At 38.8% G+C, this 19,375-nt stretch overlaps 1 protein-coding gene across 5 annotated transcripts in view; it reads right to left on the bottom strand.

Moving 5' to 3' along the window:
• Positions 1-19,375, bottom strand: part of axdnd1 (axonemal dynein light chain domain containing 1) — a 176,176-nt gene that overhangs the window by 74,331 nt on the left and 82,470 nt on the right. For all 5 annotated transcript variants that reach the window (XR_011961097.1, XR_011961098.1, XM_072573680.1 and 2 more), the window contains exons 13-16: positions 18,665-18,785; positions 15,389-15,490; positions 7,826-7,992; positions 1,009-1,084 (exon numbers count right to left, since the gene is read on the bottom strand). Coding sequence is in view for 3 of the 5 variants with exons in the window: in XM_072573680.1 (XP_072429781.1) it covers positions 1,009-1,084; positions 7,826-7,992; positions 15,389-15,490; positions 18,665-18,785 (466 nt within the window). In the remaining 2 variants the exon portion in view is untranslated. The remainder of the gene's footprint in view (positions 1-1,008; positions 1,085-7,825; positions 7,993-15,388; positions 15,491-18,664; positions 18,786-19,375) is intronic.

Here is a 19,375-nt window from a genome sequence, read left to right as displayed (position 1 = left end):
AGTGCTTTACCACAGAGGCTCATATGCTTTTGTCTCACTGATCACAGATGTTACTCTATAGCTCAATATTACGTTAACACTGAGAGCTAGAGTACATTGACATCAGCCCAGGCTACAGAGTTTGCTGCCTATAATTTCATTTCTGAGGTAGGGGTGGATAGTGGGGGAAGAAGGGGATCAGTATCTTGCCAGAGCCAAACTACCCGATTATTTGACCTTTGTGCCACCGGCCCTGTCACCTTTAGGGAAGAGAACATTCCATCCTCTGCATTTCTATTAATTTGCAGACACTTTATATTGAAGGCATAAACAGATCAAAATGTTACCATTTAGAATATAACCAAGCTGACAACAGCTTTTTACAGAGCACCTCAACAATCATCACACCATGAACAAGCAAATGAAAAAAAAAGGGCTTCCAGGGTCAGATATCCAGCAAAGAGAGAAGACATTCACCTCATCGGTTTATACCAGATTTGGCTTCACCATTTAATGAGGGTAGTCCAGTCTCTCAATGTGTCGGGTTCTGACCAATTGTTTTAGATACCTTTGTCTGCAATGCTTGTTTAAAATGTCCACATACATTTAGGTAGTCTTGTAGTCTCACTGACAGTATGTTGTATACTAAATTAAGGGTAAATTTATGATATCTGCTGAAACTCATTTTACAAAGAATTCTTGTAGCCATCAAAGAGAAGAAAGGTTCATTTCATTAGTTGACGCCAAGTTTGGCTCGAGAAATAAAAGGGTAGTTGATTACCCCATTCTCACTTCTACTTTCAAGGCAATTGTTTTACGACCTTGAATTCTGATAGTGATAAGTAACCAATTACAGAGGATGTCCACCTGCTGAACTTAACAGGCCCCTCCACCAGTGGATATGTGTGAAGTCCAGTCAGAGTACTCCTGAATCCATTCAAATGATCATGTTTTATTTCATCTGGCTTTCAGAATTTAGCTTAGGGGAAAAAATCTGTAACAGCAAGATGAATTAAATAAACTGCTCACCTCATGAAAGTATTTCATATCACTTCGCAGCAATAACAACTTTTCTCTCGAAATAGACTTGATTCCTGGAGGACTCCTAAAAGAGCAGAAATGTCAAAAACATACCTTTATATTTGAAAATGATGCATAGGTAGCCACAAGCATCAACATGTTTTTATTAAGGGCTTGCCAAATACGTTTATTGTGTTCTAGGTAGAGTCATAGAGATTACCGGGAGAAAGTGAGGACTGCAGATGCTGGAGATCAGAGCTGAAAAAGTGTGTTGCTGGAAAAGCGCAGCAGGTCAGGTAGCATCCAAGGAGCAGGAGAGTCGACGTTTCGGGCATGAGCCTGAAAGAAGGGCTCATGCCCGAAACGTCGATTCTCCTGCTCCTTGGATGCTGCCTGAGCTCATAGAGATGTACAGCATGGAAACAGACCCTTCAGTCTAACTCGTCCACGCCAACCAGATATCCTAAATTAATTTAGTCCCATTTGCTAACACTTGGCTCATATCCCTCTAAACCCTTCCTATTCGTATGCCTATCCAGATGCCTTTTAAATGCTGTAATTGTACTAGCCTCCACCACTTCCTTTGGCAGCTCACTCCATATATGCATAACCCTCTGCATGAAAAAGTTGCCCCTTAGGTTCCTTTTAAAGTTTTCCCCTCTCACCCTAATCCTATGTCTTCTAGTTCTGGACTCTCATACACCAGGGAAAAGATCTTGTTGATTCACCTTATCCATGCCCGTCATGATTTTATAAACCTCTATAAGGTCAACCCTCAGCCTCTGATACTCCAGGGAAAACAGTCCCAGCTATTCAGCCTTTCCCTATAGCTCAAACTCTCCAACTCTGGCAGCATTCTTGTAAATCTTTTCTGTACCCTTTCAAGTTTCACAATATTCTTCTAACATGAGGGATGCCAGAATTGCACACAATATTCCAAAAGTAACCTAATCAATATCCTGTACAGCCGCAACATGACCTCCCAACTCCTATACTTGATGCTCTGACTAATAAGGGAAAGCATACCAAACGCCTTCGTCATACTAAACAATAAAACCAATGCTGAAACTGGTTTATGACATAGAATATAAAAAACTCATCGTGTCATCAAGTTACAAAATATGCATTTTTATGCTTGTTTTCAATACCTTATGGACTTTTCATTGCAGTATTGAATATATTTTGTTAAATTCATATTAATTGAACTGAACACACTATGAAACATGTTAGTGCTTCACCCAGAAACTGACTGTATTCATTTTTATTCTTGTAAATTAGCATTGCTTCCCTTTCAGAGTGCACGGTGGTGTAATTTTTCCAGTCCAGAATGATACAGCAAATACCTTTCTGGGTTTTGAAATTTACTGGATTATATGATATAGCATCCTAACCACCAATATTTGAACCAGATGTAAATACTATTACAAATATGAGGTTTGCAATTTTGTTTTGTTTTGAGATTATTTCTTTGATTTAGAATAAAATGGAAGAATGAGACAGCCCTGTGGCCTGTTCTGAAATCTAATGACAACAAGCCTGCATAATTTAGATGTGACTATTGAAAATAAGGTGTAAATATTCCCGTCTCTAAATAGTAACGAGAGAAGATGTGCTAATGGTAGGTAGACCTCGTTTTCAAGTCAAGGATAGTTGTTAGTAATGTCAAATCTTGTAAATGGTTATACTTTTACCAGTCTATTTAACTCTGAGATGAATTCAGTTTGGGCAAAGGGTATAGAAGAAAGGTAATTATCATTTTGTCAGGAATACAAGGTCCCATGGTCAGTCACAAAGATGGGCTATGAGAGAAGACAAATCTTTTGGAAGCCATTATCGGAGCAAATTAGTGTTCCTAAAGATATCACTGCATCTCACAGACAGGACCTCTCACCAAGAATCTGAGAGAAACAGGGGGAGAGGAAGAACAGAGAGATACAAGTTGCAAACCTCTATTATTCAAAGTGCAAAATGTGGATACAAGTTCACACTTGGATTAAGGACACCAAGATTGTGAAAGTTTAAATAAAACTGAAAGATTTTCTTAGTATTGGCTTCAGGGAAGGATCTCCAGAGTAACTTAGATCTTAAAAGTTAGTTCAGGAATTAGAAATTGTCCAGTGGGAAAAGAAAACTGAGCTGAGGATCAATTTGGACTAGGTTCTGAATGAAGTGTTTAATTAAAGGTCAGAGTAAAGTATAACTGTGATAGGGAATTTTTGATCATTATGAAAGTCAAATGTGGGATCTTTTCTTTGGTTTAGAGTATAAGTTGCCTTCTGAACTAGTGCTTAAATTATTATTAATTTTAATTTGTTGTGCTAAAACTCTTAAACTTGAGAAATTATTGTGTGACTTTTCTGTCATTCACTGAATGATCGAACTTTATAAAAGTTATAAAGAGATAAAACTCTGCCTTGAATAAAATTTTTGACAAAGCTTTGACTGGTTTCAGCAGGTAAGAATTCCGTGTACTAATGATCCTCTGAAAAAAACAGAATCTTGTTATCACATTCTAAAATCTCTTAACTTTAAATACCATCCCTAGTTTTAGTCCCCAGCCCCTACATTCAAGACCAGTCAAGATCTTACATTCATGAATAAGATCACCTTGCATTCTCCTCCCCTTCAACATGATCTAGCTTTCAATGCGTTAAGGCTTTATTCATAAGTTAAACCTCTCAACCCTGGAATGAGTCAAGCAAACCTTCTCTGAGCTGTTCCAATTGCAATTATACATTTGTATGACAGGGAGAAACGCAAGAGAGATGCATGTGATGAAGGTTCACTATTTTGAAATGTTTTTTTTCTAACTTATTTGGAACAATTCACTAATTTGAAAAAAACTAGGATGAATAAAGATTTTGTGCAAAGGCCAAAGAAAATTTAAATATCTTTCAAATTGAGAAATTCAGAAAATATTTAAACAAACTTATAGCTGCAACATTCCCTGTTAATATTGGTCTCAACATGCTAATTAATTCAACAAAGCTAGAATATGATATCTGTGAATGAAGTTATTTATGTGACAGAGATAAAACAGTCAGAAGCATGCTAACTCTCGCCTGAAATGCTCCATTTTTGCCAGATCCTTCACGTTGTCGAATGCTTAATGAGGATATATCAGTATGTTAAATCAATGGTACACTCTGGGAGACTCTAGGCTTGATGTCTGGTCAAGTAATCTCTTTTTTCGAGACAGACATTAAATTTTCCTTAGTTGACTACGGGACTCCAGGGGAAAGAGGTGAGAATAAAAACATCCCTTTCATGATCCTGGTCACTACTGTCCAGCTGAGAAGTATAGGTATGCAGACATCAGAAGAGTTGTCGGGTAGCTGTGATGCAACCAAAGTTAAACAATCTATTAAACTAAATTCATGGATTACCATTGGAAAATGGCAATTTGCCAAGGCTCCAACATAAGAGCACAAGAAATAGGAACAGGAGTAGGCTATTCGGCCCCTCGAGCATGCTCCAACATTTAATAGGATCATGGCTGCTTTGACATTCCCCAGAGCCACTTTCCTGCATTTTCTCCATATAACTATTGAGTCCCTGCCTGATCAAGGCAGTCTGGAATATACACAACGGTTCTGCCCCCACAGTTGCCTGTCACAAGGATTTCCAAAGTCTCATAAGCCTGTGAGAGAGGAAATTCCTTTATTCTGAGATAATGCTCTCTGGTCCCAAACTCTCCCTTGAGTGGAAACATCCTCTCAGCATTTACCCTGTCAAGTCTTTAAAATTCCAGTATGTTTCACTTGAGATCAATTGGCATTATTTTAAACTCCAGTGAGTAGAGTTCCAACCTGTTTAACATTTGCTGATAAGACAATCCCTTCATTCTAGGGACTATCCTAGTGAATCTTCTCTAAACTGCAGCCAATGAAATGCTATCTTTCTTTAAATAACGGGACCAAATCTGCTCACAGTACTCCATAAGCGATTTCACCAGTGCATTCTCCAGTTGCAGTAATACTTCCCCGATCTTATAGCCAACCCTCTTGAAATAATGACCAATGTTATATTACCCACAAGCTCATTTCAGGTGCAGCTTTCTGCAGTTTCTTTCTATTTAATTAATAGTCTGTTCTTCTGTTCTCACTTCCAAAATGAACAACTTCACATTTTCTCACAGTATACTCGATTTGCCAATTTTCTTAACCTATCAATATCTCTCTGTAAACTATGTTCCCCTCGTAATCCACCTTTCCACCTATTTTTGTCACCTGCATATTTGGCTACAGTACAGTCACTTTCTTCCTTCAACTCCTTAATATATCTCATAAACAGTTATGGTCCCAGCACTGATCCCTGTGAAATTCACTGGTCATGAGTTACCAACCTGGAAATGGATCCTTTAATCTCACATGTTGCTTCCTGACATCATCCATTTCTCTATCCATGCCAATATACTGCCACCTACACTATGCGCCTTTACTTTAGGACTTGACCTTTTATGAGGGACCTTGCTGAATGCCTTCTGGAAATATAAATGCAACACATCTACTGGTTCCCCATATCCACTGTGATTGAAAAACTCTTTGAAAAACTAATAAATTAGTAAGATGCTATTTCCCTTTCATGAAGCCATGCTGCCTCTGCTTGGTTAGTTTATGATTTTTCAAACATTCTGCTATTCCTTATTAATTGATTCCACTCTTTTTTCAACAATAGACATTTGGCTAACTGGCTGTTAGTTACCTACTTCTTCCATTCCGCCCTTTTGAATAAAGATGTCACATTGGTAGTTGCCCAGTACTCTGGTGCTTCTCAAGAATCCAAAAGGCTTTGGAAAATTACAACCATTGCATCCACTATTTCGATAGATATCTATTTTAGCATCTTAGGATATATGCCATCCGGGCCAGCAAACCTATCTGCCTTTAGCCCCTCCCCCGTTAGTTTGTCTAATACTACTTCTCTAGTGATAATGATGGTATTTAATTTCTTCACCATACTCTTTAGTATTAGTAAGATGTTCAAAGTATCTTCTCCTGTAAAGACTGAGTCAAATTATCTGTTTAACTCATTTGCCATTTCCTTGTTCCCCATAACCATCACCTGAATTCATCTGAATTTATCTCAGTCTTCAGGGCTATCACTAAATTTGGCCTTCTCATATGCATTTTCTTTCCACTTAGTACTCTCCTTAACTTCCTCGGTTAGCTTCTCACGCTCTTAGAATCTTTCCTTCTTACTGAGATATAGAACATAGGACATTACAGCGCAGTACAGGCCCTTCGGCCCTCAATGTTGCGCCGCCCTGTCACACTAATCTGAAGCCCATTCCACCTGCACTATTCCATGTACGTCCATATGCCTGTCCAATGACAATTTAAATGCACTTAAACTTGGCGAATCTACTACCGATGCAGGCAAAGCATTCCATACCCTTACTACTCTGAGTAAAGAAACAACCTCTGATATCTGTCTTATACCTGTCTCCCCTCACTTTTTAAAGTTGTGTCCCCTCGTGTTTGCTGTCCCCATACTTGGAAAAAGGCTCTCCCTGTCCACCCTATCTAACCCTCTGATTATCTTGTATGTCTCTATTAAGTCACCTCTCAACCTTCTCTCTCACGAGTACAGCCTCAAGGCCCTCAGCCTTTCCTCATAAGACATTCCTTCCATACCAAGCAAAATTCTAGTAAATCTCCTCTGCACCCTTTCCAGGGTGCTGAGGGAGGATATTCCCAGGAGAGATAGGTATATCGTTGGTTCCAATGTGGACAATGACCTCTAGGTGGCCCCTCTCTCCCGTGAGAACATTCTGCACCCTTTCTGAGACATCCTTGATCCTGGCACCAGGGAAACAACACACCATTCTGCTTTTTCTCTGCTGGCCACAGAAACGTCTGTCTGAATTTTGGATGATAGTCATGAATTATTAGATTAGATTAGATTAGATTACCTGTTGGCCCAACCAGTCCACACCAACCCTCCGAAGAGTAACCCACCCAGACCCATTTCCCTCAGACTAAAGCACCTAACACTGTGGGCAATTTAGCATGGCCAATTCACCTAGCCTGCACATCTTTGGACTGTGGGAGGAAACCGGAGCACCCAGAGGAAGCCCATGCAGATACGGGGAGAACATGCAAACTCCACACAGACAGTCGCCCGAGGATGGAATTGAACCTGGGACCCTGGTGCTGTGAGGGAGCAGTGCTAACCACTAAGCCACTGTGCCCTTTGGCCCAAACTGGTCCATGCTGACCATAGTGCCCACTCAGTTAGTTCCAATTGCCCCCATTTGGTCCATATCTCTCTCCACCCTTCCCATTTATGTACCTATCCAAATGTTTTTTAAAATGTTTCTACTGTACCTGCCTCAACCACTTGAAGTTGAAAAGTATTTTCTGCACAACTTCCAAAACAGCACACTGGAATATCAACTTGACCTATAGTTCAAGCCGTATTTAGAACTTGGGCTCATAATCTCAGCTGAGAATTCAATCTTAAGGGAGTGCTGCAGTATTCAAAATGGCATTTAACATAGCCTAATCAATAACTTTAAGTGGCTACCAACTGGCAAAAATTAACTATCATACTAGTCCAAGAACAGTGGCTAATTTCAATAATTAAAATTTTCAAAAACTTTAAATCAGGTGCAAAATACTTTGAAAATATTCTATGCAAATGTAAGTTACTTTTTTGTTTACTAATGTAAATTTGTGTCCATGTAACTTGCATTCTAGAATGGAGCCTGAGAATGGGGAAATGCAAGCAAGAAGCATTTGGAATTTGGAAGGTTTTATCTTGGGCATCAAGTGACTCAGTATTACACCATAATCAAGAAATCCCAATGGTTGATAATACTTACAAAATTATGTCAGAAAAATATTTATGCCATTTCTTGAAGCCAAGTAGAACCTGCTCTCTTTTTTCATAACTTGAATTCTCTGCAGCTTCAAGAATTTTAGAAAACTTGGTCATCAGCTTTCTCCACTGTGCAGTAATTTGCTGTAATCTGGTCTGGTCTTCTGCATCCTAACATCATAGAGTTAAAAAAAGCAAATAAGTTTGTTATTTATCAAAGGTTTAAGATGTTGGTGGTAAGTTATTTAAGGAGATGAATCTCTGCAAGATGATCTTCGACACCATTGCACAAGCCTCTCAATATGAAAGCAAGATGTGGCAGATGCTGGAAATCAGAAATAAAAGCCATTCAAGGAAAATAACCATTGTGCCACAACAGCCCTAAGTCTGAGAGAGCAGAGCTTTGGAGGACCTTAAGCATACATGGGAGACAGGTAAAATGACCTATAGAATAGTTAAATCTCGAAGTTACATAGGCATGGATGAGAGTTTCAGTAGCAAATGAGCTCAAGCAAGGACGTAGTCGGGTGGTGTTGCCAAGACAGAAATGTGCAGCCTTGGTAATAGTGTAAGTGTCCATTTGGAAACTCATCTCGGAGTTTTAGAAGAATGGGGAGAGGGGCAGGAGATCTCTCAGAAACCTATAAAATTCTAACAGGACTATACAGGTGAACACAAGAAAGATATTTCAGATGACCAGAGAGTCTAGAACCGGGGTCACAGTTTAGGTTGCTAGGTAGGCCATTTAGGATTGAAATGAGGAGAATTTTTTTCATCCAGAGAGTGGTGAGCCCATAGAATGTTCTGCCACAGAAAACAGTTGCGGCTAAAACATTCATCTTTTCGGGTAATTCTTCACTTCCATTGAAGCATAAGCAGAAGTTATTCAATGCCTGACTAGTACAATTAAAGTGCAAATTGATATCATGAAATTTCAGCTTGTTGCCGAGGGAGGTCAGATTGCTGCCATCATGGTTGTGAATATTACTATTCAAATGAGCCTTGAGAGTCCCACAGTAGTTCAACAAAATGTGCTGCAAAAAAAAATCACTCGCCATTATCAGGGCAGTTGAGATGCCTTCATGGAGAATGAACCTGTTCTGCTCTTAATATGAGAGCAACTGGGCTCTCACCACTGCCACTTTGCCAATGCCCTTAGTATTGCTTGTTAGCTAGCCACCCTAGACTGCTGCTGCCCATGGAGGGTAGAGCAGTCCAAAACAAGTCTTATGCTCCAGACCTACTTCAGAGCATTCTGCAGGCATGTTTTGTATCCAATTGTAAGTCAGCAATCTTCCATCAGCCATGCTGCAGCCACTGTGGTCAAACTACATAGGAGCACTAAAATCACAGATATAAAGATGTACAGCGCAGAAACAGACCCTTTGGTCCATGCCGGCCAGATATCCTAAATTAATCTAGTCCCATTTGCCAGCACTTGGCCCATAACCCTCTAAACTCTTCCTATTCATACACCCATCCAGATGCCTTTTAAATATTGTAATTGTGTAAGCTTATTCCATACACGCACCTCCCTCTCTGTGAACAAGTTGCCCTTTAGGTCCCTTTTAAATTTATCCCTTTCACCCTAAACCTATGCCCTCTAATTCTGGTGTTAGTTCCAATGTGTACAACGGTCTCCTGCTGGTCCCACTCCCTTTGAGAATATTCTGCATTCTCTCCGAGATATCCTTGAATCCTGGCACCAGGGAGGCAACACACCATTCTGTTGGCTGCAGAAATGTCTGTCTGTGCCTCTGACTAGAGAGTCCCCTATCACAATCAATCGCGTGGAACCTGACGTACTCCCCCTTACATTAGATCCAGTCTAGGTACTAGAAACTTGGTTGTTTGTCAATGGTAAAGGCACTCTCAAGGTAGTCACTAAGGATAACTACTTGAGTTCTGTATGAATTATTGTGTTTTGTTGCTTAAAGCTTGTATAGAATAATCATTTTGTGGTTGATTTTATTTCAGCACTTTGGTAAAGAGGATACTGAAATGATTAATATCTGAAGCATAGTATTTTTTGGGACTATTGCACAATGTGAGCTGGTGTTGTATGAATGGAATGGAAGCAAATTATGAACTCTCAGTCAGCATGGCTGCACATCAGTATGCTAGTCCCACCACTCCATAAGTTACAACATGGGTTACTACAAAATACTTTTCCAGTTATCAATAGGACAAATTAAATACCTAACCAAAATCAAGTTTTAAATAGCAAGATCTATTATTCAAGTTTCTTAATAAACATAACTATGGAGAGTTTTATTATCAAAACAAAATTTAGTCAATAAAGATGCTATAATTGGTTAACGTGCACAGTCAATAATACAGAAATAAAAATGCTTATCCTGATAAATATCCCAAAATATAAACTCTTCAGGAAGAGAAAAAACTAATTTATCTGCAAAGATCAGCTCCCTGATAATAAAACACTTTAACCAATGTGTTGATCTTGAAGGCAAAAGGATAAAGCTTAGAATATACCAGAGTCTGTTGCAATGATTTTCTAGCATTTATCGTCAAGTATGGTCAAAATTATGCAAATGAAGTTTGCACGTGAAATACAATTTTGAGATGTTCCTTTAATCACACGTTTAAAAGAGTGAATAGGCTTCACCTTGAAGTAGACAGAAGTGTTTTCTGAAATCACAACGAACAGTTAGGTGCCCTGCTCTTAACCAGCTTTCCTCCAACTCAGCTTACTTTTAGCAAGCTTTCCTGTATTGAACCAAACTACATAAGAACCTCACCAAACCACTGATCAAAACAGCCCCAACAGGGCTTTACTGTAAAGCAGATAGCTATCATCAGTGATGTGATTTACAGGAAGCCTTGTTTAATTTAAAAACTCCATTGTCTCTAATAAATTTTAAGTTAGCTATTTTAAAGAAATCACGACAAGCATTTCCATAATCCTTCAAAACCTAAATTTTCAAAGCAATATTTAAGATCAAATGTCCTTGTAAAAGCTGTCACCTGCTCCCTTCCTTATTCCCTCCACTCCTCCTGAAGTTGTCGACAATAATTGTGATTTCATAATTGCGAGTTTACAGATACCGCACCACACTATTATGAATCCAAAAATCAGTGAGCTGGATAGCTGGTTTATGATACAAAGTGGCTTCAACAGCAGGGGCTCAATTCCAACTAAAGTTGCCATGAAGGTCGTGCCTTCTTAAGCCTGTCCTTCACCTCAGGCATGGTGACCCACCAGTCATCTCTGGCTAAAGAGAGGGCAGCCTATGGTCCTCTGGCACTGAGACAACTTGTCTTTTCCTTTTTTCAGTCTGCTAAGAGATGGCAGTGTAGCTCCTTTGTGAATCACAGTTGATAAACATGATACTTATGGTTTAGGTTAGAGTACAAAAATAGATGCAGAAGACCTGATACACATCAGGTTTCCTACTGGGAACTATTTTTCCACTGCTCTTCTTGCTAATGCAAACAACTAGCTTTCTTAACTGCAGGATCTGCATCTCTCTCCTCACACAACAGCCTTGGGAGAGAGTGCTTTATAATGTACAATTATAGCGAGTGGTGCACCCAGAGTTCTTGCAATAACAAAGAATGCCTTCCCCATGCACAGCACCAATTACTTCAGTCTTTATCACTGTAAGCAACTCCACAGTACTCCCACAAACTCAAGCAAAGCTATTGAAAAGTAATAAACAACAAACTTTTGAATTGTTAATGATCCAATAAATGGAACTAATTTGAGGGGCAGGGGAGGGGGCTCATTCTGCTGAAAACACATTGCATGACAAGTGTTTACCAGAGTAACAAGGTCCAAAATGGCAGCATGAGACTATTTGAGGGTGTTCACAAAGGAAATATGATTGATGTGGTGCCATGATCCCCAAAAGGTTTTTGATAAACTACGACATCAAAAAACTTGCCAGCCAAATTGCTGCAATGAAATAAATGAGATAGTAGTAGCATGAATGCAGACTTGGCTGAGTGATAGCAAACAAATTAATAGTGAATGGTTGTTTCCCTAATTGGATAAAGGAATACAGGGGATTTCTAGGGGTGAATCTTAGGGCTACTGCTTTTCATGATATATATGTGTATCCTGGACTGAGATGCGCAAGGCACAATTTCAAAATACAACACAAAATGTGAATTATGAAGAAGATATTGATAGATCTCCAGAGGTCACAGACCAGTGAAATGAGCAGATGCACAAGAGATGATAATTGATGCAGAGAATTGTGAAATGATACATTTTGGAAGGGAGAAAGAACTTGGAGAAGCAATGTTAAATATATGATCATTCTAAAGGAGATCCAGGAGTCTACGTACCGGGGGTATATATGCACATGTTATTGAAGGTAACAGAACAGGTTGAGAAAACAGTCAACAGGATCATGGGCTTTACAGAGACAAAGAACACAAAAGTGTGGAAGTAATGGTTAACATTTATAGAACACTGGTTCAGTCTCAACTGCAATATCCTGTTTAATTTTAGTCAGTATGTTTTAGAAAGGATGCAAAGTCATTAAAAATGGTGCAGAGATGTACTTGTAAGGTTCCAGTGTTGAGAGACAACAATGTACAGGTTGGACAGGATAGGATTGTCCTCCAGTGAGAAGACAGAGTTGAGAGGAGATCTGATAGTGGTGTTCAAAGTCATAAAGGGACTGAGACAAAAAAGGACTTGAAGACAAATCTTTGGAAGCAGTGAATGGTTAGTATATAAAATGTTCTAGTGATAGTGTGATGGAGGCAGATTCAATCATGGCTCTCAAGAAGGAATTTGATAATTACCTGAAGGTGAAAATTTGCAAGGTTGGGTAGAAAGGCAGAGAGCAACCCGAGCTAAACTGGTCTTGCAGAGGGTGGCTGACAAACGACAGACCAAATGGCCTCCTTCTGAACTGTAATCCAACATGAGAAAAATCAATTGGCAGAGAGCTCACTTCCATGGAGAAAGAAGAGCTGGCTAAGGTCGACTGGAACAATACGTTGATGGGAAAATATGTAACTGAACAGTGGGCTACCTTCAAAGAGGAGAAGGTTCAAGTACAGCTGAGGTATATATTGGAAAAAATAGTGAAAATAAACCCAGAGTTGTCAAAGAGAAAGAAATTAAGATAAAGAAGAAAACATGTGTCAGGTAAAAAATACAATTGAGAACCAAGAGGAATACATAACCAGAGCAGGGGATGAAAAAGCAAATAAAAGAAGCAAAGAGAAATTATAAGAAAAGACTTCCAGCCAACATGGAAGGGATGCCCCAAAGACTTGTATTGACATGTAAATAGTAAAAGAATGCTTAAAAGAGAAGTAAGACTGATTAGAGACCAGAAAGGGGATTTACATAAAAAAGTGGTAGACATGGCTGAGACAGTAAATGAATACTTTGCAACTGTCTTAACCAAAAGGAAGATGTTACCCATACCATGATGATGGTGGCGGAAACTCTAGCAAAGAAGGATTCAAAAGGAAGAAGTGCTTGATAGATTATTGGTACTTAAAGTTGACAAAGCACCAGGACAGAAAAAGATGCGTCCAAGAATTATGAAGGAATTGAGAGGGTTAGTTAGGTTAGTTTCCAGACAGTTAGCTTTCGAAAGAGTGAAATCAACAGTGGAGGTTCAATTCCCATACTCAATTAGGTCACTATGCAGTCCTTGTCTTCTCAACTTTGGCCCTCATCTCAGGTTCAACAAAGGTTTGATGAGTTTAATGTTGTTGATGCAGCGTATATGGCTTCTGGAAGGCATTTGATATGGTGCCACATAACAGACATGAGGAAAGTTGTTAGTCATGGACTAAATGCAACATGAAGTAATAGGAAACAGAATAGTGGTTAATGAACGTTCTTCAGACTGAAGGAAGGTTTGTATTGAAGATTCATAGGAGTTGCTGATAGGACCCTTGCTGTTCCTGAAATATATCAATGATCTAGATCTTGGTGTGTGGGACAATTTCAAAGATTACTGTTGATATAAAGTGTAGAACTGTAAACTGTGAAGAGGGTGGTGTAGAACTCCAAAAGGACATAAACAAGTTGAAGTGGGTAAATGTATGGTAGTTGGTGTTCAATGCAGAGAAGTAGGAGATGATCTGTTTTGATCAGAAGAACATTGAAAGACATTATATAGTTAGGGGTAAAGGAACACAAGGACCTGGGTGGATATGTTCATAGATCACTGAAGGTGTAAGAAAAAATTGAGAGACCAATTAATAAAACAAAGCATCCTTAGCTTTATTAATAGGGGTATAGACTACAGGAGCAAGGAGATGATGTTGAATAAAACAAAAGATATGAAACAAAAACAAAGTGCTAGAGAAACTCAGCAGGTCTAGCAGCATCTCTGGAAGAAAAAAACTGAATTAACATTTTGCATCCATGTTGAACTTGTATAAAGTACTTGCTAGACTTCAGCTGGAGTATTGTGCACTGTTGAAGGCACCACATTATAGGAAGGATGTGAACATTTTGGAGAGAATGCAGAGTGATTTACAAAAATTGTTCCAGGGATGATAACCTTCAGTTCTGAGGATAGACCAAAGAAGTTTTGGCTGTTCTCCTTAGATAAAAAAAAGGCTTACAGGAGATTGATACTGGTTTTCAAAATCTTGAGCAGCCATGATAGAATAAATAGGGAGAAACTGTTCCCATTTGTAAAAGGATCAAGAACCAGAGAGCATAAATTTAAAGTGATTTGCGTAAGTAGAAAAAGTGATGCTAGAAAAGATTCTCACAGAGTAAGTTAGTTCGGTAATGGAACACTGCCTGGAACTCTGGTGGAGGCAGGCTTAACTGATGTATTCAAGAGGGCATTAGATGATTATTTTGATAGAAATCAAGAATGAGGCCATGGGAATAAAATAGGAAATTGGCAGTAGATAATTATGCTCATTTGAAGGGTCAGTGCAGACATGATGGGTTACTAGGCCTCCTTCTGTGCTATAACACTTCTGTGATTCTGGCCTCTTTCTGTGCCCTGTAAAGTTTCATATAATCAAATAGAGGTTCAAATAATTCTGTTTTTAAACTTTAAAGAGAGTCAAGTCCAAGTCAGCGTTATTCTATGAGAAATTTCAAACTAATACATGGAAAATTATAAATTTGCATGTCATATTTTTTGAATATTTTCAATGGTGCAATATTAACACAATTGGCAACAATAATAAAAGACATTCTGTCAATTAAAGGCCTGTATTCTGATAGTGATCTAAAACAAAGAATTTTAGGGCACACATAATTGTAAATGATAGAGTGAGCATTATGGACAAGACACTTTTCATTGATTTATAAAGTAGGTGCTTTGGAGACAAAATGTACAACACCTACCATTGCCATTTAAACAAAGGCTTAATGTCAGAACAATGCGTTATTCTGTGCCTAAGCCTCAAAAGAAAATATGCTCCAGTTTTATTTTTATCCTCAAGAGTAATCATAACATTTGCAGGAAATTCCAGCACTGGCTATGAGTTTTGCCATAAAGTTGTTCCAGGCAACCAAACTGACACTTCATGCAATTTCAGGTAATGTTTGTGGATTAAATGTTTAATTTTCAACTACATCAGTAAATGAAAGAGTTACTACCTTTGTGCCGAGCACTGTGGCAAAGTGTTGTGCAACTTTAACCCAGAGTTTCTCACTGACTTGAAGGTCATGAACTAGTTTGAGATCCTGCTCTTCAATCACCTATAAAGAGAACAATGAACAAAGATTTCTTTGTGTAAATTTCAGGATTTCACCAAGATCTAACATTCCAATTACAAAACTGATTTTTGGTCCAATCATCTATAAAGGAGGCATTTTGCACATTAGATGTTAAAGATACTTTTAAGTATGGTTCAGTACAGAGACCTTCACCTGGTTTACCTTACTTGGTCCCATACCAAATGCAATTTATTTAATAAACTGGACACTTTCCTGATTCCATGGTGTTAAGTGACAAAATTCTGTTTTTAAAACTGCAAAGGTGGATTTTGCTGCACTATTTTAATTCCTTTTTTTGTCACATAAAATTGTCACAGCAAATTAAAATAGCTTAATAAAACAAAAAGAATAGGAATTTCTTTAACTATTTATCCCTGTTTTACTTCATTTACTTGCATTTCAAAACATTTAAAGTGACAGATGAGTCCCAGTCCATGTCATCTCTGCAATACCAGTTTTGAATTAACTCGTGATTTTGCTGGAGATTGTTTTGATAAAGTAATGGAGAAACTATAGTGACACGAAGACAGTAAAACCGATTTTATGCAGTATGCAAAATAGACTACACCAAACTGGCAGCCTCTTTTGTTCATAGGATGTGGGCATTGTTGGCTATGCTAGAAGTTATTGCCCATTCCTAATTGCCCTAGTGAAGATGATGGTGAGCTGCTTTCGTGAACCGCTACAGTTTTTAAGGTGTGGGGACACCCACAGTCCTGTTAGGAATTGATTTCCAGGATTTTGATCCAATAACTATAAAGGAATGATGATACACTTCCAAGACAGGGTAGTGTGTACATTGGAAGGGAACATAGTAACTAAGAGTAAGAGTAGGCCATTCAGTCCTGAACATACAGGTGATGCCATATTCAGTCATATGTTGTCTTAATATCAAGGCCAGTTACTCACACCTCACCTCTGAACTCTAATTCTTTTGTTCATACTTAGAGCAAAGCTGTAACAAGGTCAGATGGTAAGTTGCTTTGTCAGAACTTAAACTGAATACTGGTTAGCAGGTTATTCCTTTGGAAGTGTCTCTTGATAGTACTGTCAATGAGCCCTTCCATCAATTTACTAATAATTGAGAGTGCATTTATCTTTTTTTGTATTGAGGTACTACTGTATTAATAAAACTCGGCTAGGGGCATACAGTTTTCAGTACTACTGTCGGAAAGTTATCAGGACTCATCATGTTTTCAGAATCGCATGCCTTCAGCCATTTCTGAATATCACATAAACTGAATTGACTGAAGACTGGGGTCTGTGATGCTGGAGTCCTCAGAAAAGCCAAGATGGATCATCCACTTGGACTTTTGGGCAGAAGATTACTGCAATGCTTCAGCCTTGGTTTTCAACTGAAATGCTTGACTCCCCTAGTATTGAGGATTGGACACTAGTTAAACCTTCGTTTTTTTAGTCGTTTAATTGTCCAGCACCACTTTATGACGGTTGTGGCAGGACTGCAGAATTTTGATATGATCCATTGGTGGGGAATTTCTTAGCCCTACCTATTATTTACTGTTTCCACTATTTGGCATGCGAGCACTCCTGTGTTGTAGTTTCACCAGGATTAAGGCTGACATTTTTTTTTGCTATGCCTTGTGCTGCTCCTGTCATGCCCTCCTGCACTCTTTCAAAGAAAGTCTTTGGATTAGAAACATTAAGTCTGTTGCTCTCTCCACAGCCACTTCTCTATTTTCTTTCTTTACTTCTGCAATTTTCATCAAATAAGAATTGATCTCTCAGCTTGATGGAGAAAGTGAGGACTGCGATGCTGGAGAGTCAAGAGTTGAAAAGTGTGGCACTGAAAAAGCACAGCAGGCCAGGCAGCATCCGAGGAATGGAGAGTCAACGTTTTGGGCATGAGCCCTTCATCACCTTTCGACTCTCAGCTTGATGGTGTGGCCACAGAGCTTCACGTTTTGAGTGTTACTTCTGTTTGAAGTCTGACCCATTTGACATCATAGTAGTGCTACACAGGATGGAGTATATGTGTGTACGTAGGATTTGCCTTCACACAGAGTGTGCAGTTGTCACTCCTCCTGATACATTCATGGACTTATCTATCTGTGACAAGCAGACTGGGAAGGATGAGATCAATTAAAGTTTTCACTCTTGTTGGATCTTTCACTACCTCCTTCTGATGCAGTTTAGCAGCTGTGTCTTTTAAGACCAGTTTAGTCAGTAGCAGTGCTATACAGCCACTCTTGGTGATGGCTTCGAAATCCTCTATCCACAGTCCACTCTCAATCATCAGCAAATTGATCGGAGGGCTCACTGGCAACGGGGCTGCTTGCAAAGGAATAACGTGCTAATCAGTGTTCAGTTTAGATTCTGACAAGGCAACTTAGTATCTGACCTTGTGCCCTTAACACCCTCAGTGCTTCTTCCCGGATGTGTTTCAACATAGGGCAATATAGACTAATCAGCCAAAGGTGGGGAGCATGGGTGGTGGCCATTAGGAAACAACATACTCAGGGATGGTGATACTAGTAAATGGGACACCCAACCCAATTATTTTCTCATTTGTTTTGAACAAGGTAAAAAAATTATTTCTGACCATCATATAGACACAAAATAGACATATATAAATCAATATTTTCCAATCCACTACTGCCAGTGTAGACATTAAAAACAAATGAGGAGAATGACCTGGACAGTCCAAATTCTACAGGTTAGTTCACCATTCTACCAGTATAGCAGCAATGACATGCACTGCAGAGTTGTTTTCCTATAATAAAGGGATTGGGACCTATATTTTCAATCTGTGAAGGAACTATGGAATAACCAAATGTATTGAACAATACATTTTAACTGAATTGAGCATAATCTCTCATCAGTAATGCAATGTGATTATGACATCCACAAAACTGAATGCAAGACAATTTGTATATTTTGTAGAATCCCCAGGTGTGTGTGCAATGTTTGAATGGATTCACTTGTCAAGAAATCATATAACTTACATGGACAATGACTTATTAACTAGAATCTGCAAGAATGCATCCCATCCAGATAGGCAGCTAAATAAATGATTGAAACGTACAAATAAATATGCTGTTTAAGATGAATGACAGGGATGAGGGATGGGGCAGGGTGAAGGATGCAAATTAGTTATTGCAGTCAAAGTACAACACATAAAAATGCAGTGTGATTTACCTTCAATGCCAGGCTATAGGCTGCTTCACTCCACCAATCCTTCTCCTGGGTCAGGGCATTCACTTGGGAAATTAATCTTTTTCTCTGCAATTCATACAACTGGTGATATTCATCCAGCAGACTGTGAATATAAAAACAATTTATTTCTCTTGTTTGGAATCAAACAAAACTTTAGTTGAGTAGCAACTACCAGTCATTCTAGTGGACAAGCTATGTACGTGATAAGTTTTACAAAATGCCTACTGATTGCACATGCTCAACCCCTTTTGTCCCTCTCAGGCTGTGCATACGGATGCAAATTTCAATGCCAGTTCTTACTTTTTGTTTTAAAATCTACTATGTCTAACAGGTGTTCTCCTTCTCAATACGTGTTTTAAAATAGTTTTACATTGTTTTCAAGGTTTCTAAAACTTATTTCAATTTAAATCAGAGATGTCACTGTTAAGACACTTAATCCTAGGTGTCAGCAGGTAGAGTCTGAATTTTACAGCTCTTGGACAAAAAAGAAATTATGATTAGAGATCTAGCTTAGGAAAGTGCAAACTGCAGAACACAACTGACACTGCACGAAAGCCTTTAGCTTGTTTCTGACCTCTGGAGATATGACACAACATACCATTATATTAACTAAGTAGAATTTAAGAAGGCATGAACTACTCCACTTGGCTCTATCCTATCTCTATGCCATTCTCCTCTTCGTGCAGAAATTAA

The sequence above is a fragment of the Chiloscyllium punctatum genome, chromosome 7, assembly GCF_047496795.1.
Source record: "Chiloscyllium punctatum isolate Juve2018m chromosome 7, sChiPun1.3, whole genome shotgun sequence".
In the NCBI taxonomy this organism is placed as follows: domain Eukaryota; kingdom Metazoa; phylum Chordata; class Chondrichthyes; order Orectolobiformes; family Hemiscylliidae; genus Chiloscyllium; species Chiloscyllium punctatum.
The sequence above is the reverse complement of the archived record's forward strand: the minus strand, read 5'-3'. Positions and strand labels throughout refer to the sequence as shown.